Source organism: Talpa europaea (assembly GCF_964194135.1).
Source record: "Talpa europaea genome assembly, chromosome: 14".
NCBI lineage: Eukaryota > Metazoa > Chordata > Mammalia > Eulipotyphla > Talpidae > Talpa > Talpa europaea.
The window spans coordinates 19,704,525-19,730,901 of record NC_140082.1 but is presented as its reverse complement, the minus strand read 5'-3'; the positions used below and the strand labels follow the sequence as shown (position 1 = coordinate 19,730,901).

Here is a 26,377-nt window from a genome sequence, read left to right as displayed (position 1 = left end):
TTAGGGGAGGAACAGGCTTCAGCTGTCAAATATGGAAATATCAGGAAGAATTCAGTTTTTTAAAAAACATTTATTTATTTATTTATACAAGGACTGGGTACAGTCAGAAGCACGGGAGGGTGAGAGAATTCACCAGAGTCAGAACACGGAGAAAACAGCCTCATATAGGGAGGACACTGCTGAGCTGAGCCATGTGAGATATCCATCTTGGGAGGCCCTGAAAGAATTCAGTTTTACAGATTAAATCTCGAAGCATTTCCAAAGACAAATTACTGAAAATTCAAGGGGAAAAAAATAATCAAACATGAAGATGAAACCAGGACAGTCCCCTTTACCTCCTAATTCCCTGGGCCTCGACAACATAACCCTTTCAGAGCTTTTTATTATAGTTTAGGAGTCTCCAGTGAGGATGAAGCCAAGGGAAATTGAGCTGAATGTGGCTTTTCTGTGACTGAGCTACTTGTGTCTGTTACTGATACTTGTGGTATCACAGCAGATGGTACATGTGTATGATATTCACTATCACAGAAGATTATACGCTGCATTTCTTATGTTCAATATCACCTTCCATTGTTCACTATTGTACATGCACTGAGAATGGAGTTACCTTTGACCTCACCCCCCTAACGGACAGAGAACATGAAGGGTAAAAGATGGGCTCAGCCACAGGAGTTGCCGATCTGCACGGATCTCGCATAGTGGTCTTTTGTGTGAATGGATACTGGTCAATTCATCCTCAGTGTGTATCAGTATCTGAGAGAAGACTGGAGAAAGACTTTGCTGCAGAGTTTTAAAAATCAAAGATTGCATTGCTTCTCTGTTGCTGATGAGAAAGAACCATGGCTTGCAAGTCCAGTCAGCAGCATTCACCAGACAAACAGGCTTAGGGAATCCCCAGTTAGAGGGAAGTTAAGGGCTTTTGTTTGATGACCCTTAGGAGTTCTTGCTGAGCAGGTCAGTGAATGAGGGCTGGGGAGCTGGCTGCCCTCCTATCCCTGTAAAGTGAAACAGCCTGAGGGAGAAGTCAACAGAGCAGAGAGGGCAGAACAGACTATCACAAGCATATCACGGATCGATCTGTGTTTAAAGCCCACTCTGCTCCTCTGGACTTGTCAGTTATGTAGGACAATAAATTCTTTTTCTTTACTTTTCTTTTTTTTTGAAGATTTATTTATTTATGCATATATGAATTGGGGTACAGGCCAGAGGTGTGGGGGTGAGAGGATTCACCAGAGACAATATGGGGCAGAACAGGCAGACTGACTGAAATACACTGCTGAGGGGAGCAGCGGGTGAGACAGGAGAGGTCTGCTGCACCATATGTGGGTCACCTCCCAGGTCCGGGGTCGAACTCGTGCTGTAGAGGCTGCAGATAGCTGCATAGTGCTGAGATTTAACCCATTATGCCAACAGGGAGGCCCAATTCTTTCCATATCTAAACTAGTGTCAGTGTCTCTTCTATTACTTGCCAGGGAAGATAATCCAAGTGGTGAAACAAAGGAGGTTCGTTGAGCAATTCTTATCCAAAGTCCTACCAAACCTTTGCAATCCTCTTTTCCCAATCATCACTGAAATGCTTCTGTCTAGCTCCATGTTTGGGGCCTTCTCTAGGGTCCTGGGCCTGATCTACTGATGTCCTGGTTTGGACTCAACACTTGGGGATGACAAAGAGAAGGGTAGGGAGACTACCAACCCAGGGATTCACGGGAGCCTCCAGTCGTGGAGCCCGGGACCCACCTTCCTTGGTGGACCGTTACTTACCACTTGTGGAGGGCATCCTCCTCTAGGGCATCAGGAGTGAGGAAGCAGATCTTAACTTTGTCAAAATGGGCCTTGAAGTCCACAGATGCCATCCTGCAGCAAAGTGGAGAGAGACATGCTCTGGAGGGATGACATTGCATGACCTACTCATTCATTCAATCATCCAACAGTTATTGAGCACTTGCTTCTGTCCTGGAGGACTGGGGAGAAATCAGGCCTGGGAGAAGAAAATAGACTCCCCCCCCAAAAAAAAGGTAAAGAAAAGGTTAAGAAAGATAAAAAGGAAGAAAAGCTTAAAATATAGGTTGATATATATATATAAGCACTACAAAGGAAAAGAAAGTAGGGTGAAGGGGGAGCGTGCAGTGTAGGGGATATTTTAGATAAACAGCTAAGGAAACTCTGACTATTCAGGTAGGGGCCTGGAGTGTAGGGGTTGGGACATAATGACTTTTTGGCAGTCCAGGTAGTTGGAGAACAAGATCTTAAGACGGCTAAGTGAGTGAAGGATGATGTTCAAAGATAATGGTGGACCAGGGTGGTCATCATAAGGCTTTCAGCTTTGACTCTGATTAGATGGAGAAACAGTAGGACGTGTTAACATGACCCATAACCCTTGACCCATGAGAAAGGGCACAGATTGAAGTGGAGTCACCAGCTATGAAGTGTGTGCTGTTGCCCAGGTGACAGATGAGGGTGGGTCAGTCCAGGCTGGTAGGACGGGAGGTGGTGAGCAGTGATCAGGTTTAAGACGTATTTTGTTTTGTTTTTTTTTTTACTTTTTTTTTTTTTAATAGAGGCATGTTTTATTTATTTATTTATTTGTTTGTTTGTTCGTTTGTTTTGTTTATACATGCACTGGGTACAGTCAGAAGCGCCGGAGGGTGAGAGAATTCACCAGAGCCAGAGCGGGAGCAGAGCAGGCAGAAGGACCGAAGTACACTGCTGAGGGGAGCAGCGGGCGGCAGGAGAGGTCTGCGCGCCATGTGGGACCCTACTCTGGTGGCCGGGGAGCAGCTGGGAATCGAACCGGCGCTGCAGAGGCTGCGGGCAGCTTCGCAACCCAGCGCTCAACCGCTGCGCCACCAGGGAGGCCCTAAGACATATTTTGAAGGTCGAGTCTATAGGACTGGCTGGAGGATTAAATGTGAGGAAAAGAATGAAAGGCAAGATGTTACGTGGTTTGAAGAGTTGGATGGATAAAGACGGAGAAGACTGTGTTGTAGCAAGTTTGGGAGAGAAGGATTTGAGGTTCAGACATGTGATCCTGTGATGTGCTAGTGAGTAGATATTCACAGGGAGATACTGAGTAGATCCTTGAATAGATGGATCTGGAATTCCAAGGACAGGAACTGCAGATATAAACTTGGGAGTATTGAAACCATGGGTGATCCCCAGAATAGTTGTGCATGTTTGACAATCTCTTGAACCTGCTCTTAGGAAGGCAACATGGTGTGACACTTTTCTATGAGTCCTATGACACAAACGTGTGCAGAAGAAATTGATCTTAAGCCATATTCCAAGCTGGTCAGAACCAAGAGACTACTGACACAAAACCAAGAAAACAGGAAAAAAGAACAGATTAGACCACATCCAGAAGCAAGGGGTCCATCCCAAGAATCTGGAAACCCTTTCATATATAGATCCATATGTAACTATTTGATCAGACTTAGTCAATCCAAAAACTTTACATTCCTAACTTTTTTTTTTTTTAAGATTTATTTATTTATTTATACAAGCACTGGGTACAGTCAGAAGCACGGGAGGGTGAGAGAATTCACCAGAGCCAGAGCAGGGAGCAGAGCAGGCAGAAGGACCGAAGTACACTGCTGAGGGGAGCAGCGGGCGGCAGGAGAGGTCTGCGCGCCATGTGGGACCCTCCTCTGGTGTCCGGGGAGCAGCTGGGGATCGAACTGGCGCTGCAGAGGCTACGGGCAGCTTCGCAACCTGGTGCTCAACGCTGTGCCACCGGGGAGGCCCCACATTCCTAACTTTTATTTCCTTTCTACCTCCATTTCTATAAAATCATTTCTACTTTCCAGATTTGAGCCTTGCCTCTTATCTCTTTGTTGGTTGACATCACAATTAAAAAAATACTTTCTTCCCCCCAAAATCGTGCTGTAGTCGTTGATTTTGAGGAGTGACAGGAAGTGAGCCTATTGCTGGTTTCAGTATCAGTATAAAGACAGTGTGTTATTTTAATTTATGAGAAATATTTTGTCATTCAGGTGACCAAAGTATATTTCTCATATATTTGGTCTTTATCCTCATTTCCTGACAAATGTCTCCCTGAACTTGGATTTTTTTATTGTTGAAAGTGATAAAAAGTGTCTTTTGTTATGTAAAGGAGGGGAGTTTGGAATGTATCTAATGAGAGGGACTAGGTTTTGCTCCTGTCTAATGACCCAAAGGATACAGAAACATTAATTCAAAAGGGCACCTGCACCCTTATGTTTATAGCAGCACTATTTACAATAGCTAAGATATGGAAACAACACAAATACCCCAAAGTACATGACTGGATCAAGAAGATGTGTTACATATACACAATGGAATATTATTCAGCAATCAAAAAAGATAAACTCAGGCAATTTGCACCAACATGCATGGAGCTGGAAGAGGTCGTGCTCAGTGAAATAAGCCAGAAAAAGAAAAATATCGGATGGTCTCACGCATGGCAGGAATTTGGAAAACCTAAATAAGGGACCAGGAAAAAGACTAATTATAATAAAGTAAAATTCAAAATCAACAAGTAACTATAAACCAGAGACACACTACGGGGGGGTGGGGAGGAAAAGGAAGGGAGAGATTAGGGTCAAAATAAGGGGGGTGGGAATTTTATGGGGAATAAAATCAAGATGAAAATGCATACATTGTGCAAAAATGAAAAATGATGTAAAAAATATATAAAATGGGAAAAAAAAAGGGAAGGAGTTAGGCAAGAATTCACTGGCATGAGCATATGAAAGGAAACAGAACCAGAAATCAGACATCTGTGGTCTTGCAGAGTTGGAAAGAGTCAACTGTTTCCAGGTCCCACAGGAAGAAACAAGACTTGAAATGATTTCTAGAGATAAAGGGCCATTAACCAACTTTACATTAGCAAAGATTTTCAGCTCTGTGGAAAGGCCAGATTAAGAATTCCTTCCTACTGATCTGTATTTTGAGATGCTCCAAAGGTGGCGCCCTCAGGGGTCCCTGTCACTGTTAGGGGGAAGTGATGTCCTGAGTTAATCCCATACAGGCTTTGTGGACTCCACCCCCACTCCAGACTAAAGCCATCAGGACATTGGGGAAGACAAATCCCATCACCACCAAGGGGAGGGTGGCTGGGACCTGAGGGTGGAGTTGGGCAGCCAGGTTGGATATAAAAAACCAAACACGTGGGCCTAGGACTCTCTCTGGCTTGCGATCGCTCGCCTCCCGGCTTCACCGCTCCTGGCTGGCGGCCAGCTCTCAGAGCGCCATTTTGGGGTTCCTGATCAGCGGATCGGGTAGGACTCATTTAAAACTTTGTCTCCCGCTTTTCTCCCAGAGCTGTATATTTCCTCATTTCCCCTTCCCTTGTAAATAAACCTTTTATTAACCTTTCACGTGTGCCTGCAGTAGAGCATTGATAAGTCCTTTTAAGCGCGCGGGTGAGGACCCACAGTCAGGCACCCCGTTTTGTATCGGGGTTGCTCTACAACAGTTTGGCGCCCAGCGTGGTTTCCAAGTTACACCCGCGGTTGACCAGCCCAAAGTAACATTCCTTGCGTTGGTCACCATAAGCGCACTAGTTCTGCAGGACTAGCAGTATAATATTTGTCTCTAGTCCTGAAAAGTCTGTTTTTTTTTTTTTTTTTCCCTGTGCGTACAGCCCTTGTGGGTGTGTTTTGACTCAAATATGGCCTCAACCATGAGCCTATACAGTTTCATCCCTAGCCTGAGTTCTTTCAGTTTCCTTCCGGCCTTGAATTTGAGCAGCCTTCTTCCATTAAATATCACCACCAGTTTCATTAATATAAATAATTTGATGAAGCCTGGTGTATGGCACGTGATTTTACTATTGTATACATACATGGGTGGTTTACAAGCCATCCCTTTACAGACTGTGCTTCTGGGTGGTTTTTTGGTAATATGTGTAAGCGCAGTTTGCTACATTCTTGTTTCTGTGAGAGGTAGAAGTTCTACTTCACATACTGAGAATGTGCAACAACAAATTCAGGCTTTTAACGTGGCCATACAACAACTAAATCAGGTTTTTGATTTAACTATTAAGAGTATAAGGGATGAAAATCGTAACGTTTTTGAGTCAGCTTATCAAAGCATGCTGTCTCAAGTGCAACAACAAAATCGGACTTTTGAGTCAGCTTTTAAAGGTATGCAGGACCAGATGCAGGCCGCCCTCCATAAATTAGATATGGCGGAGGCGAAGGCTAGGCTAATGGTGCAGAGAAAGGATAGACCTTCCCCTTTCCATGAGGACAGCCAGCGAGCAGAGTTAGAAGAGGAGGAGCATCATATTTTAAATACTTTAAATACACGAGGACAAAATCCTCTTCCACGTGACAAAGCCCCTCCCGTACAGACCCCTGAGGCTGCACAGCCTCCACTGCCCTCTGGGGAGGACACTAAAATGGCGTCCCCTCCCCACACTAGACTCGGCACCCATTTTGGCAGGAAGGATCAACCTGAGGCAGGGCAGTTTCCCCTTCGCCAGATGCCAATGGGTGGCTTAAATGAACATGGGAGACCTGCTGGGTACTTTTGGTCGCACCATCCGTTCAGTACTGCGGACCTCCTAAATTGGAGGAGCTCTGTTCCCTCGTACCGGCAGGCTCCTCAGAGGATGGCGAACTTGTTTGCCTCTATCTTTGTCTCCCACCGCCCTAACTGGGCAGATATACAGTCCATGCTGCATACTTTATTAACGCTGGATGAGCAGAGGATGGTATTCAGGAAAGCCAGGGAGGAGGCTGACCGTCTCCACCAACAGGATAGGCAGTCCCCAGAGCCGGAGGTTGTTGTCCCAGAGAGAGATCCTGGATGGGACCCTAACAATGGAGGAACGGCGATGTTGGATCTCTATAAAAAATGCTTATTGGTAGGACTGAAGCAGGGGATCCCCAAACAAAAAAACTTTAACAAAAATATTGGAACTCGAGCAAGGAGCTAATGAGGATACGTCAGAGTTCCTTGAGAGGATTATTCAAACTTACACTAACCACACGGACATAAACCCAGATGCCCCAGAAAATGCTCGTCTGATCACTACGGCTTTCATTACCCATAGTGCCCCAGACATAAAGAAAAAGTTAGCTAAGGTGGACGGCGTCACTGAGATGAGTCCGTCCCAGGTAGTGGACCTGGCATTCAGGGTTTATAATAATAGAGAGCACAGGAGACCGAAACCTGCGACTGTTTTTTTACAAAGAGAACACAGAACAGGGTTTCAGGGAAACAATAATGGACAGAGACGTGAACCCCTAGGAAGAAATCAGTGTGCTTTCTGTAGGGAAGAGGGACATTGGAAGTACAGTTGTCCCAGGTTACAGGGAAGCGGCAGATGCAATAATTATAGAAGGCAGGATAGAAGACAGAGAACCCCAAGACATGATGATTCACGTAGGGGTTACAGGAGGGAATATAGAAGGAGCACACAGAACCAGGAACCAAGGAGAGAGGAAAGAAGACAAATGTTAGCACAGAGTGGAGGCTCAGATGATGACAGGGAATACAGACAGAGAAGGAATCGAGAGCCCAGTACAGAGGACAGGAGACAAATGACAGCACAGGGTAGAGCCTCAGGTGAAGATAGGAGGGAATACAGACAGAGTAGAAGGAATCTAGAGTCGAGTGCAGAGGAAAGGAGACAAATGATAGTTCATGGAGAAAGTTCAGATGCAGAATAGGGGTGCCCGGGGGCTCCACTAGATCTAGAGAAGCCCATTAGAATAACCCCCTCAGAGCCCCGGGTAACCCTCGCTGTGGGGGATCGTCTGATTGATTTCTTGGTGGACACTGGAGCAACATACTCAGTTTTGAATTCGAAATTAACTAAAATGAGCAAAAAGACTGCAGCAGTCATTGGGGTTACAGGGAAGTCACAACAGACACCCTTCCTGCAACCTTTGGAGTGCCGGCTAGGCACCACACAGCTCCAGCACAGCTTCATATACATGGAAGAGTGTCCAATCCCTCTCCTTGGTCGTGACCTTTTAAGTAAGCTCAACGCACGAATTATATTCTCACCAAAACATCAGAGGCTTCACCTACAGGTGCCTCCAGAGCATGCTCTGCGGTTCCAGATGTTGCTTACTCAAGATGTTCCACCGAAAGGTGAAATTTTACCTCCAGAAATTGTTGAAAGAGTAAGTAAATGGGTATGGGCTGATGGAACCCCAGGACGTGCGAAAAATGCTGAGCCTGTAAAGATAGAAGTGATAGAGGGGAGTAGAACCCCGAGGAGGAAGCAATACCCCTTAAAGGAGGAAGCCTTGAGGGGAATTGAGCCAGTATTGAAAAGGTTCCTTCAATCTGGACTCATTCGGCCCTGTCGCTCACCGTATAACACTCTGATTCTGCCAGTGAAGAAACCCCATACAGGCGAGTACCGTTTTGTCCAAGACTTAAGGGCCATTAATGACATTGTTCGGGATTTACATCCCACTGTGCCTAATCCCTACACCTTATTAACTGCCATACCTGGTGATTTTGGGTGGTTTTCGGTATTAGACCTGAAGGATGCCTTTTTCTGTATCCCAATAGATGTCCAGGATCAACCGCTTTTTGCCTTCGAGTGGCAAGACCCTAAGTCCAAGAGCACTCTCCAGTATTGCTGGACTGTGCTTCCACAGGGGTTTAAGAACTCCCCAACTATTTTTGGGGAAATACTGGCCAGGGATCTCAGGAAGGTTCAATTAAACCAGGGCGTCTTGTTGCAATACGTAGATGATTTATTGATTGCAAGTCCAGACTACAAATCTTGTCTGGAAAATACCATAGTGGTACTGAACCACCTGGCAGAATGTGGCTATAAGGTGTCACCCCAAAAGGCACAGATCTGTAAACAAACGGTGACGTATTTGGGGTTTGAAATTAGGAAAGGCAGACGGAGCTTGATGACAGAAAGGAAACAAGTAATTTCAGCCCTTAAAGTCCCCAGCAACCGGCGACAGTTGCGTGGATTTTTGGGTATGGCTGGGTTTTGCAGGATTTGGATTCCTAACTTTGGATTAATAGCAAAACCCTTGTACGATGCTCTCAAAGGCCTGGACTCTGAACCTTTGTCTTGGACCTCAGAATGTCAAAAGGCCTTTGAAGAAATAAAAGTAAAGTTGATTTCAGCACCAGCATTAGGGCTTCCAGATCTTAGGAAGCCATTCAAACTTTATGTACATGAGAGACAGGGTGTTGGCCTTGGAGTACTAATCCAATTGTTGGGACCAGAAATGCAGCCCGTTGCATATCTGTCCAAACAATTGGACCACACCACTAAGGGATGGCCTCCATGTTTGCGTGCTGTGGCTGCCACTTGTGACCTCCTACATGAGGCAGAGAAGTTTACATTGGGTCAGCCCATCACTGTGTGTGTGCCACATCAGGTCTTGACATTGCTGGAGCAGAAGGGTGGACTTTGGTTGACTGCCGGGCGAATGGGAAAATATCAAGCAGCTCTGTTAGACAATCCTAATGTGAAGCTGCAGGTTTCTAACTCCCTGAATCCCGCCACACTGCTTCCAAGCAATGCAGATGGACCTGAGGATGACACTTTAATCCACAATTGTTTAGAAACCATAGACACAGTGTATGCCAGCCGACCAGATCTAACTGACCAGCCTCTGCCAGACCCAGAGTGGGAGCTATTTACAGATGGCAGCAGCTTCATGGACCAAGGCCGTCGATGTGCTGGATATGCAGTGGTGACGCTCCAGAACACCGTGGAGGCCAAGGCTCTTCCGGCAGGTACATCAGCGCAAAAAGCTGAATTAATAGCCCTGACCCGTGCATTGGAACTCTCGAAAGGTAAAAGAGTCAATATATTTACCCACTCCAAGTACTCTTTTATGATTCTCCACATGCATGGGGCCATTTGGAAGGAGCGGGGACTTCTTACTGCCAGTAACAAGGATGTCAAACATCCATTAGAAATCCTGGCCCTGTTAAAGGCAGTAGCTTTACCATCAGCTGTTGCCGTGATGCATTGTCCTGGCCACCAAAAGGGTGGGTCTGACATGGCAAAGGGCAACAGGGCAGCCGATCGGGTGGCTAAGGCCGCTGCCCGTTCTGCCCATTCTGCCCTCCAGGGTGCACTCATCCCTCTTGTGGACCTGACTCAGTATGCTCCTGAATACACCGAGCGGGATGAGGAGAGAGCTCGTGCATGGGGATTTACTGAGTTTGATCCCAGCTCTACTTGGAGAGTAAACTCTCATGGGATGATACTCCTCCCGGAGGCCCTGGTATATCCGGTGCTAAAACATCTTCACGAGGGATCTCACTATGGGAGAGATGCCTTATTAGAAACAGTGCGCCCATATTTGAAGGGCCCATATTTACACAAAATAGCACAACGGATCAGCAGAGGTTGTGAATTATGTGCCAGGAATAACCCCAAGACTAACTCCCACCCTAAAGCCATTGGGGTTCAATATCGGGGCAAGTGTCCTTTTGAGGATTGGCAGGTGGACTTCACACAAATGCCTAGAACAACAGGCAATTTCAAATATCTCTTGGTTTTTGTCGACACGTTCTCGGGATGGGTGGAAGCATTTCCCACAAAGACGGAAAAAGCTTCCGAGGTTGCCAAACAGCTACTGAAAGAGATAATTCCTCGCTTTGGGTTGCCGGACTCTATCCAGAGTGATAATGGGCCGGCATTTGTCTCTGACGTCACCCATGCAGTAAGCAGTGCGTTACAGATAAACTGGAAATTGCATGCTGCTTGGAGACCGCAGTCTTCCGGGCAAACAGAAAAGATGAACCACACCTTGAAGAAAACCTTGGCAAAACTGTGCCAAGAAACACAACTTCGTTGGGACCAGGTACTATCCCTTGCCCTCCTCCGCATAAGAGTGGCACCTAGAAGTGGGCTACAATTAAGCCCCTTTGAGATTGTGTTTGGAAGACCTTTTCAGGCCTCAGTTCTGAAAGCCAGTCCGGAAATAACACAAGATTGCCGGATCACGCAATATGTGAAACACATCCAGGAGGTTCTGGCAGTGATTCATAACTTTGCAACCTCAAGGATCTCTATGCCTCCTGATCAACCATTGCATCCCTTCAAACCTGGAGATCAGGTCTTACTGAAGACTTGGCAGAGCGGGGATGCTCAAAACCAGCTGTCAGAAAAATGGACTGGTCCCTATGATGTCTTGTTGAGCACACATACTTCTCTGAAACTTGCAGGCATAAAACCCTGGGTACATCATTCCAGAGTTAAGAAAGCCCCAGGAGGAACTGACCCAGAGACGAAGTCCCACTGGTCTTGTGAACCCATTGAGGACTTGAGGTATTTGTTTAAGAAACAGACAAAAACTTGAATGTTACTGACTTCTTTTCCAGTTATTGTTACAGGATACCCAAGGACTCATTTTTTTTTCCTGAAGAAACCCTGAGAAAACTAACATGCTCTAACCAATCTTCTTCTTTTCAAAGTTTAGGAGACGTGAAATAACATCTAGGATCATGCATATGGTGCCACTATTTTTTTTTTACACAGAAAGGTTTTCAATCTTGATTTTGATTTTGTTATTTTTTTTAACTTTCTGCTTTTTTTTTTTTACCTTTGAGATTTTTTTCTCTGCTTTCTTTTTGTTACTTTGGCCAATGAGTGAAACTGCAGTTGCATGAGATATCCCACGCGTGATAAATGGTAACTAATGAGCTCTTTGTGTCTATATGTTGTATGTCTGTATGTCCTTTCCTTGTGTCTTTGTCTTGACCTCAAGTGATTGACTAATTGGTATACATGGTGCCCATAGACGTTGAAAAAAAAAAAAAAAAAAAAGAGAGTCTCCAGTTATGAGAAAAAACTAAAGGTTATGGTTTGATTGTCAACATTGTGCTACTGAACTAAGCCGGTGCCTTCATAGAGATTGAACATTGTTGTTTCTGTTATTTTTCTGATATTTATGGCAAAGCTTCCCAGAAATCTAAATTCAAGTACAAATTTGGTAGCCTGTCATTTGGCTGATGCAAGGAAATTTTGTGGAACCGCAGTAGAGCTCCTGAGACACTCCACAAAGTTTCTCCCTTTCCTCCTGGGAAAGGCATTAGATGAATTTTTTTCTATTTGGATTTTACCTAATGAAGTAAAACTGGAAGGGAAGCATTGTCACTTGGGAAAATGGTAAAACTTTGGTATGTACAAAATGTTAACAGTAGTATCTGGTATGTATGTAAATTGTCAATGGTGATTGTCACCTTGTAATATTATATAATTCAATTGTTTCACATCTACAGAAATTGTTTCTGAAAATATAGGGAGAAAAGGTCTCAACAGATTCCTATTGATGGAACTGTTGAGAGTAAAACTTTTCTACTAAGGACTGAATAGACTTGGACATACGCCTCATATTTACTAAGTTTTCCTTGACATAATAATACTGATGATTTTTTTTGCATTTTGCTCTAAATCCACAAAGTTTTCTTGTTTTGGTGACCAGGATCTGCAGCAAGGTTGTAATTTTTTTTCCAACAAAGCTAACTTGTATTTGCATTTTCTCTCCCCTTGATACCAACACAGCATAAAAATAGTGGTAGTAATCTTTTACTACTTATCTCAGAGTCTGTTTTTGTATAACTTCCATAGGGATTTTGTTTAAACTGAAAAAATTGGACATAAGTTTCATTGTGTGGCTTTGTGTGGAGTTCTTCCAGAAAGTTGAAACAGAGCTGAACCAAGAAGAGGAGAACCTGTTTGCCTTGTTTGTAGGGTTCCAGAGACCTCCAAAGAAGGTGAGGAAGCTTGCCTCCATTGGCAGGACTGGACAACCCGGCCAACGAAAATGCCCTGGTACCCTCGAGAAGAGGAAAGCCCAGGTGGAGTCTGATGAGACTAACTTTGTACCTGAAGCCTACATCGACCGGATGCCAATGGTTCGCTCTGATCCTATATGGAGTATTTCAACAAAGCCAGCTAAAATTGCTGCTTAGTTATTCTGCCCTGTGATTTTATGCAAAAATAGGCAAAATGGTTTAAAAGTAGACTTAATTGCAAACTTTTGCTATGCTGTTAAAGTTTGGGATCAAGGTTGAGAGAATTCATTTTTGCATAAGTTGAACCATTTTAACATTTTTTTTTCCTGTGATCTTGACATATCTGCTGTCTTGTTCTGGCTAATGCCTCCAGCTGTTTTTTTTTTTTTCGGCTGGGACTGATGAACTGTTTTTCCAGGAATGGAGGACTTTTGCTTTCCACAATGGACAATACCTGGAGGGATTCGTTTTCTTTCAGACTGGAACCCTGGAAAACTTTCATCTGAGACTGTATCCCAGCATCCATATGTTTGATCTTCATCACCATGGAAATGGTGGCAAAAAGTGAAAGGGGAGAATTGTTAGGGGGAAGTGATGTCCTGAGTTAATCCCATACAGGCTTTGTGGACTCCACCCCCACTCCAGACTAAAACCATCAGGACATTGGGGAAGACAAATCCCATCACCACCAAGGGGAGGGTGGCTGGGACCTGAGGGTGGAGTTGGGCAGCCAGGTTGGATATAAAAAACCAAACACGTGGGCCTAGGACTCTCTCTGGCTTGCGATCGCTCGCCTCCCGGCTTCACCGCTCCTGGCTGGCGGCCAGCTCTCAGAGCGCCATTTTGGGGTTCCTGATCAGCGGATCGGGTAGGACTCATTTAAAACTTTGTCTCCCGCTTTTCTCCCAGAGCTGTATATTTCCTCATTTCCCCTTCCCTTGTAAATAAACCTTTTATTAACCTTTCACGTGTGCCTGCAGTAGAGCATTGATAAGTCCTTTTAAGCGCGCGGGTGAGGACCCACAGTCAGGCACCCCGTTTTGTATCGGGGTTGCTCTACAACATCACCAAGTTGGGCCTGGAGGTAGTGACCCAGGGAGCAGCTTGCTGCCTGCATGCAAATTCACTGGGCTGCAGATTCAAATGCAAACTTGGATGATGGATGGTTTAGTGGAGGGAGGCTGGGTGAGAGCTGGGAGGATGAGCCTTCTGTTTCCTGGGTCACATGGATTCCCTTGACACTCTAAACAAGTCTGGAGATGGGGAGAGTCCCCATCACGTGACATATTAAATCCTTTGCCAACCTGGGTGGATATAAGGGTTTTGAGAAAGGTGTATGTGATTTACTGAAATGTACGATAAAATGATAGGAAGAAATGGGGTGTTCTTTACACCCAAAGGCCATGGGGGCTTGTCATACCTGTTTTGCAGTTAGTACAGAAATAAAGAGGTAAGAACCTTACCAGAATTCTCCATCGTCCAGAGCAGGGTGACACAGGCGCTTTCTCTCAGCAGGGTCCACAGAATGCCACTCAGAAGAACTAGGAATAAACCAAATCAGCACGTGGGTCATGAGCAGTACTGGCCTTGGGGCAGGGGAGCACCCTTTCCTAGGAACCAGGGTGTGCGGTTATGAAAGGAATAGATCCTGCTCAGTGACTATACCAGGGACCCCAGAAATGTGCCAGAGGCTTTGAGATTGGTCAGAAAGTACATTTCCAAGGGCAGCCAATGGAAGAAGGTGCTTCTCAAGAGACCACCACAGGCAGGGAAACTCACTTGAGTTCTGTTCTTTGTCAGCTGACACTTTGAAAAGTCATAATCATAACTTGTTTGAAAAGCTTGTTTGACATTGATCTACCAAGTACTTTCCTGCTGCGACCTCCCTGGGATGCTGGATCGTGTTCTGCCAGGGGGCCTTGCCTGTCCTCAGGTGAGCAGCACCTACTGCCCTCCAAATTGGGAATGACACCTCTAAGTCCACTGCTTCTTTGGGACATCCTCCTCCCTCCAACACACACACACACACACACACACACACACACACACACACACACCCCTGTCTCCAGAAGCAGTTCACCCTTGAACAACTTGGGGTGATCAACCTCCTGCACAGTAGAAAATCCAGATGTTACTTGTTGTCAGTCCTCCTTATCCTGAGGGTTCTGCATCTGAGGATTCAGCCAACCATCATGCAAAGTTGGTTGAATCAATTGCTGCAGAACCTGCTGAGAGGTAACAGATCTGAGTATAATGAACGTGTACAGTTAAACCTGTGCTGTTGAAGGATCAAGTGCAGTTCAAATGGCGCTGCCACCACCTCAGCACTCTCATGGGAGGAACCATTTCCCATACCCCATGGGTCTTGACTCCTGGGGGAGGGCTCAGAAGAGCCAAGTGAACTCAGAGCCTCTCTCCAGGTTGCCCTTGGCGGGGTCTGGAGAACAAAACTATGAGCCTTGATTTTTCCTTTGGGCCATTTTCTTCCAATGGCTCACACCCACATAATGGGTCCAAAGGCTAAGCTGAGCTTTCCAGCCTCCCTCTGGCACCAGGCAGAATCAGGATCTGGGATCAGGGCAGGGACAGACCCTCCCATCCCTCCAAGGCTGTCTGGAGGCAGGCAGTCCCCAGCTGTGTTCCAAGAAAAACCCACTTCTTCCTCTTTACCATGTTTCTCAGGGAAAGGAAAAAGTAGCCTTTGTCCTTTTAGAGACTCTGTCCCCTGAGTTAAGGGACTCTATAAATCTTAGGAGCTAAAAGCAGTCTCATTCCTTTTGATTTCGTGATTTCTCTTCCTTCCCTTTCCGCCAGGAGAGGAAGGCCGAGTTCATGCCTGCTTTGATGTGGGTCTGATGTGAATCAGTCTCTGCCAAAGTCCCTTGGTTCTGAGGTGGTGGAAGGCAGGAGGGGGTGGGAGTGGCAGAAGGGAGCAGTGATGGGGGACACTTCACTGTCAGTCTTGTGCCCTCAAGCTGGAGTCTGGTTAATAAAGCCACAGACACACAGATGACTGGCGCCCCCTGGTGACTTGTCTGAGCTGAGGCCAAACACGGACTTGGCTTTAATCAAGTTCTAGATTTGTACAGACTCCCTAGAGTCCCAGGAGCTGCAGGTGGGCAGAGAGGCCAGCAAGAGCCCAAGCTGGCCAGAGCTCTGGGTGAGGAAGGAGAGAGGGAGGCGGTAGAGACAGGTCAGGGTGCATCCTGCCTGTGCACACCTGCTCCCTCCCATCATCCCAGTCACAGGGGCCACCTCTCAAGGGACATGGAGGGGACACAGGCCTGAAGGAAGACCTTTCCTATAATTGGAGTCAAATAAATAATCCTGGTCATCAGGGCAGTCTTAGTGGCTGAATTTCCTATTCTGCTTTGTCTGCACTTCCTGGGCCACTGGGCTTCTGGCCAATGTCCAGAGAATCCTGTACTGACCTGCTGGCAGCACTCAGGGATTCTCACACCGAAAATACTCATTGCCACCACACACACACACACACACACACACACACATACACACTTCACTGGGGCCACTCAAATGTGGAGATAAAGACCCACGATACATGGGGATGTGAACTATCCGCATGGGAGGCAATACAGTCACCTACAAGAAAACAATCCTAGGGAAGACAAAAGGCCACTCTAAGAGTCTTCCCTGAGAGTCAAGTTTGACTCAAGGCGGGCCCCAGGGAATGAAGGGGGAACAGGTGAGGTCACCTAGAAGCTAGGGGAGCACGTTAGAAAAGCTTCTTCTCCTTCCCAGGACACACCAGCCAGCCTTGGCCCACTGGACCCCATGAACAGCATTAAGGTGGGCGTGAGCTAGAGAGTCGTGGTGAGGACCCACCTGTCACTCCAGGGCCCATTCCACATGGCCCGGCCCCAAGGGTCCCGGACTCTGATAAGCTCAGTTTTCTGGCCTTGGAAATTTACCTGGAAGGCAAAGGCAGCAGGGGAATGTGAAAGGATCAGTTCATGTGTGAGTTCCAGAGTGGTTCCTCTCAGCTGGGGCTGGCTTTACCGGAAGCCTCTTAACTTCTATACATTAAAAACATGTCAAAACTCATCCATTCTTAACTTGCCCTCGGAATTGTCCTGCTAAACATAGTGGCTAATGTGACATGAATCTCGAAATGAATGAGTGACTTGCTAGACTGCAATAACCCTAGAGGCTTGTTTATCTGGGGAGCCTCAGAATCCACAGAGAAAGGTGAAGAGTAATTCTCAGAAGTGCTCAGTGAGCTACTCCTGACTTTCCTTCCTCCTTAGCCTCTTACTCACAGCTGAACACAAGCATAGAAACACATGTTGGGAATTTAAACAGCAACAATAAATAAAAATCACGTCTAAGTCTTCCAAAGCCAATATTCTCCCATTTGGGGTGTCATCTGAGGATCTCTGCTGTCCACAACAATAGCCTGGAGTCAGGAAAGAAAGCCCAGCCAGCCGTCCTTACTCTGTTCTGGGGCAGGAACTGCACAGTTCACAAGGGCTTTGGAGAAAGAGAAAATAAGACTTCTACTCACCAAATAGCCAGAAATTTGAGCTCTCAGAGCAGTTTCCCCTAATACAGGTATATACTATGTATGTATATACACATAGGTATGTATGTATATACACACAGGTATATATGTATATACACACATACATCACTTAACACACGACAAAACAATATCAGTGTGAATGAACTGAGTTGCTCCACTTTCTTGGATTTTATTCTATCAGAGATTTCCAAGTTCAGATCCAACCAACCCTGGACGTTGCTTTGTTGGCTGAATCTTGAATTTGGAGAACCTACTATAAGAGGCTTAGGCATCTGTGGATTTTGGTATCCATCGGGGTGGAGGGTTGCCCTAAAACCAATACCCCACAGACACTAAAGGACAATGCAGTTAAGCTTTTGAAGAATCAACAGTTATGTGCAGCTAGTACCCCTGTTCAGTGGTCCACTGTGTATCTGTATCTGTACCAATCTCCATCTATCCATCTATCTCTACCTATCATACATCCATGCAGCCATCCATCCATCCAGCCAGCCAGCCATCCATCCATATATCCATCCAGCCCGCCAGCCAGTCACCCATCCATCCTATTGAGTCTTTTCTCTGGAGAACGCTATTACAGGATTGATGTGGAATTAGAGAAGAAAAGAAAAACTAAGACCAGGTTCTCCTATCTGCTGCACAAGTAGGGAACTATGATGGAAGCTCATGTTACATTCTTCCCTGTTTTGCTGTTAGAATGCTAGCTGCCTCCTCTAGATGACACATTCTCTGAAGTCGGAAAGCTCAGTTTAAGCTTCAACGCAGTAGGGAAAAGGACAAGCAGGTCACGGCTGTCCCTGCACCCTCCAGCAGGACTGCACGTCACCTACCTGGTCAATTCCCGTCACAGTGAAGGCATGACGCTTAATATGACCCAAAGGTGTACGGTCTTTGAACTTTGTAGTTCTTATGGCCTAAAACATGAAAATAGCACTGTTGGGCCCATCATGTAACTCACTCCCCTATCGGGCCAGACCCAGCTCTGCCTGGCCAGGCCTCTTTGCTCCCCAGGAGGAAGTGACACACAAAATGTTCCACAGGAGGCCCATTAGCACTGACAATGAGGCATTCCCAGACTCTCCCCAGGATGAGAAGCCCCTCCTTCCCAACAAAGAGTTGACTTTCTGGCCCCAAACAGAACTGTCTGATCATCCCCTCATGGGGGTGCACAGTCACATGCACGAGGAGACACTGTGATACACTCAGCTCCGTGTCACCAGCTTGAAAACACCAGGAGATGGGTCATTTATTAGCAAAGAACAAATTCCCAAGGTGAACTCAAGAGGAAACAGAAAACTTGGATAAGTTTCACAACTAGACGACGCAAAACTATGTGTGTGTGTACATAAAGAAAGTAGAAAAAACACTGTGAAATATCTACTGATATATTTTTCATGATGTGTGACATCAACAAAGATTCCAGAAAACAGTAGGGTTTCATTTCATGAAATCAAACCCAGCCCTGAATTCCTGAGTGCATGTGGCTGTTTTAATTAGCAAGGGCAGAGCTGAGAAGGGGACACACAGCACCTCTGGGGTAGAGAAAGGGACAGAGATTTGTCGGGATTGTTCTACCTGACACAGCAAGGGTGTCTGAGCTTCGTCATTTGAAAGACATTAAATAGAAACTTCTGTATTGATTAAAATTAAGAAACACTGCCACTCCCCAGTCCTGGAAGTGCCAGCCCTCCTGTGTGTGCTCAGGGCACCTGCTCATGGTTCTGACTCTGGCAGAGAGCTTGGAAGGAGAGACAGGTGAGCGACTTACATCGGAGGAGCAGCCCACCAGAGAGCCCCTCTTCAAGGCCTTCTCGAGAATCTCATAGAAGTTCTCTGGAGCCACTTTGGTTGCGAAGGCCTTGGCTACACCCCCAGTGAAGTCCTTCATAGCCTCAATGGCGCAGCCTCCCTTCAGTGCCTTGTAGCTCCCTTTTGAACCTGTGAAGCCAGGAAGTTTGGAAACGGCTGCAGGGATGAGGAAAGCCACCAGGTGGCGCCCCCAGCCAGAGGTTTTTCTGACTGTATCAGAAACCTCCAAGGCTTGCCCTGGCTGGGTGGCATGGGAGGAAGATGGGAAGTAGGATTTGGGGTCTACTTGATGCTCTGAAGACAAAAGAACTCTCTGTGAGAGAGGCAGCCTGGTGTGGGTTACTCTGACTGCGGGTTCAAGTGCCAGACCCACCTCTTACAAGCTGAGTGTTCCTCCGCAAACCCGCTCATGATTCAGTTTCATGATTTGCACAGTGGGGGGGACAGTTGTCCTCTCCCCTCTAGGACTGCTGTGATGTTTAAATAAGTCTCTTTCTTCATAGGACCTGACCAAGAAAGAATTAGTCATGTAGACGAGTGGTAAGGAGCTTTTCCTGCCTGGTCACAGGTACTCCCAATCACACAACTGCACACATAACATGTCTGTACATGTACACATACACATACCTACACACAGAATGTGCATATAGACACACATTTTATGGATGTATACTCTGCTTGAGTTATAAAATAAACTTTGTAGGTGTGTAGCAATGTTCACTATTGTTTTCATTTGCAGTTTCTTTTTTTTTTTAAAGATTAATTTATGTATGCATACAAGAGCTGGGGTACAGGCCAGAAATGCAGGGGGTGAGAGGATTCACCAGAGACAAAGTGGGAAACAGAACAGGCAGACTGACTGAAATACACTGCTGAGGGGAGCAGCGGGTGAGACAGGAGAGGTCTGCTGCACCATGCGGGTCCCTCTGGCCGACCAGGAATCGAACTCATTCTGCAGAGACTGGGGATTGCTTCATAGTGCTGTGCTTAATCTCCTGGGCCACTGGGAGGCCCCCATTTACAGTTTCTTAATGACAAATGATGTTGAACATCTTTCTATGAGCTAATTTGCCTTCTTTTTAGGAAACCTATTCTGTACTCTTCTCCTGAGGCAAAGGTTTCAAATCCTACCAACTGACTCAAGCCTTTTGCACAGCTTGGGGTGGGGGGAGGTGAGGGGTTCCCTCTTCTGAGCTCCTGGAGAATGAAACCACACCCAACCCAGCCCCAAGCAGAGAAGCTGACCCTAGAGAGGAGAGGTCCCTGATGGTAGGACTCGTTGAAGGACTGGGTTGCCCCCACCAGGCCTGGAAAGCATCCCCTTTGCTCCCCCCAAGCCTGTCAGTGGCACCAAAGGAGTTTATGAGACGAGGCGGACATGTGGGAAAAGGAGCTCCTTTGGTTCTTTCATGGTTTAATCCCATCCTGCTGATTTCAGGATTAATTGAGCCTCCGTTTACCTTCACTTTATTTGGCCACTTATATACCCACTTGGAGGTAGAAGCATGGCCTTCCTCCCTGTTTCCTGTCTGAGGATGGATTTCCACAGCTTGAAGATCCAGGTTGAGCCCACGGGGATCCCGAAGGAACTCTGCTATCATGGCCTGCTGCTGACTAGCTGGTGGGCTGGAGAGCGATATTGCCAGAGGAACTGTGGCCACTCGGGTGAATAGAAAGGACTGTCGAGATTCTACTTAGCCGGGGTTCCTAGGTTAGTGAAATCCAGAGACAGAAAGTAGCAGGGTGGTGGCCAGGGACTGGGGGGCTGAGGAGGGGGTGTAGTGTTGAATGGTGCAGAGTTTGAGTCTGGCAGGCTGAAGCTGTGTGGGTGATGGTTGCCTAACAATGTGAATGAACTTAATGCCGCTGAAATATAGTTAAAAATGGTTAAAACAGTCAATTTACAATTTAAAAAATTTTAAAGGAGAATTCCAAAGTGGGAAAGTGACATCTCAGTCTCGGCTGGCCAGGAGCCCTGAGGCATCTGCCCTGGCTGTGCTGGCGGAGACGTTGCCCAGAAACATCCCTGCACTCTGGCTGCTGCCAAAGGCAGGATCCACATGCAGGGGGTGGGAAGGGACATGCGACGCCATGTGTCTGAGGATGGGCACAGCTAGACCCCGACAGCAAGCTGCCCCAGCCACTCCTGTATCACCTCAGCCCTGACTGGGCCCCCGGTGGGTGGCGCTGCCACCCCACACGTGCCATCCCAGAGCCTCCATGTCCCTCTCCACGGCTGTCCCCTAAAAAGGACCCAGGAGGGAGACTGGCCTCCCTGGGACAGGGGCCTGCCCGCGCTGGGCGACACTCACTTGGCATAGGCTTTCTCCAGCAGGGCGCCCCAGAACTTGTTGTTGTCAGCTGAGTGGTAGATCAAGCGGTCCTTGGAGGTGGGCAGCCGGTCATCAATCACCACGTCTACCCACTCACTGTGTTGCCAGAACTGTCACCCAGGGAAGAGACAGGTTGCAGGGTTGAGTCTCACAGGAGGTCCAGCCCCCCTTTTCCACGTTATCACTTTGCTTTTTCTCCCTCAGATCTGGAGGAAAATGGCACGTGGGGTCTGCGATGGGCTCAGCTGTGCTTTGTCCACAGAGCCACGTGCAGAGCATCCCACCCGCCCCTGACATGGGCTCAAAGACCCTGCGCGGCCCCCTCAGAGCCAGGGTGGACACTCCAGGGCTCTCTGACCAGTTTTCTCTCAAGAGGACAAGGCACCCATGATGACCAGCAGCTGCAGAAACACCTGACATCACACAGTGCCCCAATGAGGTAAGTTCACTTACCCGGAAATGGAAGATCCCAGCATAACCGGAGCCAAACTTTTGGTTCTGGGGGACCACTCTGGCCAGCGCTTTCTCGTTGAGCGTCAGGGAGCCAATGGCGGCTAACAGCCAGCAGTCACCTGTAAGTGAAATCATCAATCACAGTTCTAACTGCTAATTTGTGGTAAACAGGACAACTCCATGGCCAAGGAAGATGTGGGGCATTCCAGATGTGACCACGTATTTTTCTGTATCTTAAAATCTGGGAAGGTTACCAGCAAATCTCTCCCCTCTGCCTCCCTTCCCAGCTCTCCTGCCCACTCAGCACAGACAGCTCTTGTCTTGGCAGTGGTACAGGTCATGCCCACGTGGGTGTCACTGTGCTCTATGCACGTCAGCTCCATGGAAGGCCAGGAGGCCAGGGCTGTGAGAGTTAGTGTCAGCGCGCCAGGGTGAGTGATGTATCATGCCTGCTTGGCCTGTGGCACTTGGGGTGAACTCAGAGGGAGCACTTTGCTGGGACTCATGCCTTAGCTTTGTTGTAGGTAATAATAGCTCCATGGGCATCATCTACTTTCACTTATCTTGCATTGTCAAGGTCTGTAGACTGATCCGCTGGTTTCCCCAGCTATAACCTTCAAGTTAGCCCCCATTCAGAGGAAAACACAAAAGTGAGTACGAACATCAAGCAGTGTTTTAAGCTTGCACTGTACAGACTTCCACAGAAATGTGCTCAGCTTTTGAAGGAGAGAGATTCAGATGCCATTTATACAATGCAAAACAAAGGAAAAACCCCCAGAAGAGATGAAAATTACTGATCAATGTAGAGTCTGTGCCAAGGGATAGGTTTGCTCACCTCAAGCACGATGCTGGGTGAAGGTGCCTGCAAAGTTCAGTTTGTCAGGTGAAAGCATGCAGGTGGCCACTGATAGGGAGGGGCAATGATGGTGTTGGTGATAGGCAAGTGCTTATTTGGGGGGCTGGTTAACAGCTGTCCATTTTATTGCTATCCTTTATTCACAGGTTATTGTTTTTTGCATAGAAGTGGGGTATAGGCCAGATGTGGAGTGGTGAGGCTCACCCCAAGGGCAACCAGGGAGGCCCTCCTTCATTCATATGTTTTTTTTTTTAAAGATTTATTTAATTATTTATACAAGCACTGGGTACAGTCAGAAGCATGGGAGGGTGAGAGAATTCACCAGAGCCAGAGCGGGGAGCAGAGCAGGCAGACTATGAAATACACTGCTGAGGGGAGCAGTGGACGGCAGGAGAGGTCTGTCCCACCATGTGGGACCCTCGCCAGGTGGCCAGGGATGGAACCAGCACAGCAGAGGCTGCAGGCAGCTTTGCATCCCAGCGCTCAAGTGCTGCACCACCAGGGGAGGCCCCTTATTCATATGTTATATACAGTATTCAGATGTAGAAAAAGTGACACAAAATAATATTTGTCATCAACAATCAACTGAGGTTGTAATTTCAAAATAGTTTTATACCAAAGTGACAAATTAAAACTTTGAAAAAAGCAAAGGAGTCCCATCAACGCTTTTCTAGTGAATGATAATCCCTAGCGAAAGAGAATCACCAGGGGGATGTGTGGAGGGGTGGGTGAGGGGAGTAGAGGAAGAATGGGGTTGACAACTGAGAGGGAGATGTTGAGGGGAACAGGGAGAACCTCTTAGGGGGGCTACACCTCAGAAAATGAAGACCAACCTGAACACTTTCTTTTTTTTGAAAAGCCAAGGTTATATTTAGAATGTATAATTCCATGTATCCACCATGTCTGTGTCTCTATGTCTATCATCTACCTACCTACCTACCTGTCCATCGTCTGTTTATCTTCGGTCATGATTCATGTGTCTGTCTGTCTGTCTGTCTGTGTATCAACCATCTATCATCATTCTAGGTGTGACTTTTGAGTTCTGGGAGGGTAACTCAGCCACTTGTCATGAAGCTCCTGGCATGTCCCACTTCATCCGTCAGACCACAGTGGTGACCTCAGCTGTGGGGAACTCAGTGTCTGCTCCCGCTCACAGTAGTTTGCTCTCTTTGGTTCATTCCTCTGGGGGTTGAGGTGGTCCCTAAAGCGTGAACCCAGAGGCAGTGTGGCAAAGTGGTTAAGAGGAATTGGGGGTCCTGACTCTGCATATCTATCATGTCTGTGACTTTGGATAATTCACTTTGCCTCCCTCAACTTGGGTTTCTCTGTAAAATTGGGAACGTGGTTGGGAAGACGAAGTGAGGCAATGAGTGCTGAGGGGAGGCCTAGCAGGCAACCGAGCTAATGTTCTGATGGAGCCAGCAGCCAGGCAGCGCCTCTGGATCTGTCTGTTCTCTGAAAACTGGTGGGGAGCAGAGCGCCAGGGATGTAGAGTCCTCTGGCTCCCATTCAGCAGAGCAAGTGGCCGACTGGGGAGGAGGGGGAAGCAGAAGATGGGAGCAGTCATGTTCCCCAATCCCTGTGCAGGGAGTTGCTGGGACCTGTGCTGCTTGTGCCTTGGCAGCAGCTCAGACCCCAGGAGCAGTCTGTCCAATTGTTAGGGGGAAAAGAATGTCCTAAAGCTAATTCCATACAGGCTTTGTGGACTCCACCCCCACCCCAGGCCAAAGCCAAAGACACTGGGAACTCCAAATCCCATAACCACCAAAGGGAAGGTGGCTGGGACCTGAGGGTGGGGTTAAGCAGCCAGGTGGATATAAAAGGCAGACACGTGGGATTTGGGGGCCCCCATTTTTGGCTCTCGACCAGCTTGCAGCGTCTGGCCAGCTCTGAGAGTGACTTTGGGTTTCCAAGTCATTGGATCGGGTAGGACGCATTAAAGACTTTATTTCCCTATTTTCTCCCGGAGTTGTACATTTTACTTATTTCCTTTTCCCTTGTAAATAAACCTTTTATTAACCTTTTGTGTGTGTCTGTAGTGGAGTATTAATAAGCCCCTTTTAAGCGCGCGGGTGAGGACCCACAGCCAGGAACCCGTTTAATATCGGGGTTGCTCTATAACACAACCACCAGCTCTCCGTGCGCGACCCTCTCACTCACCAAGCTGCCCTTGGCAGATGTCAGTCCTGGTGGCCCCTCTGAGAATGAATTCTGGGTTTTTCACTATTTCCTGGAAGAATGGGGGCATCGTCAGTGAAGCCTGGCCCTCCCGCCCCTTCCTGGCTGGCTCTCCTTTCTTGCAGCAGAACACTTCATTCCTGTTTCAGTATTTTTTCCAGTGGAGGGACAAGCAAAGGGACAGCCCAGCCTCGTGGTAGGATGCGCCAGTCACATCACTTGGCCCCTCCATCCCCTCTGCCTACATGCCCGTCAGTGAAGGGAGCCTCTTCTCTGCTTGGGGAACTTGGTCTCAAGCCCTGGGACCCTCCCTAGGAGCCTTTTATCCCCCCCCAACATACTTGGTGTCTTCTTTCCAACTCATACTGTTTTAATGAAACCATCGGTACTGTTGTTGCCTGTGACGCCCCCTTCAGAGCCCGTCTTCTGTGAGGCTGGCACTGGCTTGCCTGTGAGAACCCCATTGTTCCTCAGCTTCCTACACCATGCCCAGCATTCTGAGTGATGGTCACAGTGTGTTGTGGTGGCGGGACAAGGGGAGGCTGTGGTAGGATGAGGCCTTTGGGGGAATCCATGCCTCGTTGCTACGCAGTGCTGACCCCAGAGAGGGCACTGAAGCAGGGGATGGCATGAGTCCCGCAGGCAGCGGGGGGGGGTTACTTGATTGGGTGAAAGTGGAGGCAGGGAGGTAAGCAGGAGGGAAGGAAGTAACTAGAATTTCTCAGGAGAAAGCCTGAGGCACTCAGTGATAGCCTTGTCAGGTTTAGGAAAATACTAGATGACCAGAAGCCGTTTAGACACGATTCAGGTGGACGGGTAAATAGGTCAGTACACACACACACACACACACACACACACACCCCACCCCACCCCACCCCTTCCATCAGGAAATAGCAATAAAGAGCTTACCACTGTATAAAGAACTCAGGTGTACCTTGAACTCTGCTCTGAAGTTCCAGAATTGTGTGTGTGTTTTAAGTAGACAGGCTGTGTATTTAACACATCTCTATTATTTTCATGAAAGGAGACAGCATGAAGGCAGACATGGGGCACCCAGTGCCTTTCAGAAGGTGGGATGCAGAGCAAGTGATGGTGATGCCAGTAACCGCAGCAGGACGCCGTGTCTACCGTGGGCACTAGTGTCTCAGCTTCACAGGGGAGGAGACTGAGGTGTGGGGAGTCAGTGGTGTGATGGTGTGACCACAGTCACTGGACAGATGGGTGGCAGGGTCTCAGCTGCGTCCCGGCCCTCTCTGCACTCCGTTCCTTGCTGTGGCAGCCCACCCCTAGGGGGCTCTCCCAGGCGGGTCCCCACTCCAGGGAAGGCAGCCAGCACCACCCAGTCAGAGGCTGAGCCCTGACTAATCCAGCACAGGAAACACTGACTCCTTGTCCCAGGCAGCAGCTGATGGCCCTTAGGACCATCAACTACAATTGTTAGGGGTGGGGGGGGGCATGGACACTGGCTCATGGGTACTGCGGGAA

General features: G+C 47.5%; 1 protein-coding gene and 1 pseudogene across 2 annotated transcripts in view; both read right to left on the bottom strand.

Annotated features, from left to right (window-relative positions):
* Positions 1-1,685: 1,685 nt before the first annotated feature.
* On the bottom strand, positions 1,686-19,151 carry LOC311183686 (calpain-9-like; annotated as a pseudogene). The gene is made up of 5 exons: positions 19,032-19,151; positions 18,094-18,177; positions 16,567-16,652; positions 14,187-14,264; positions 1,686-1,854 (listed from the first exon to the last, which is right to left on the bottom strand). The product of its transcript is annotated as a calpain-9-like (transcript).
* A 1,873-nt stretch (positions 19,152-21,024) lies between these two features.
* Positions 21,025-26,377, bottom strand: part of LOC311183685 (calpain-9-like) — a gene marked incomplete at both ends in the record, with an annotated part of 68,240 nt that continues 62,887 nt past the window's right edge. Inside the window, 3 exon segments of the mRNA XM_084253230.1 lie at positions 21,025-21,169; positions 21,385-21,515; positions 21,859-21,977. Coding sequence (XP_084109356.1) covers positions 21,025-21,169; positions 21,385-21,515; positions 21,859-21,977 — 395 coding nt within the window.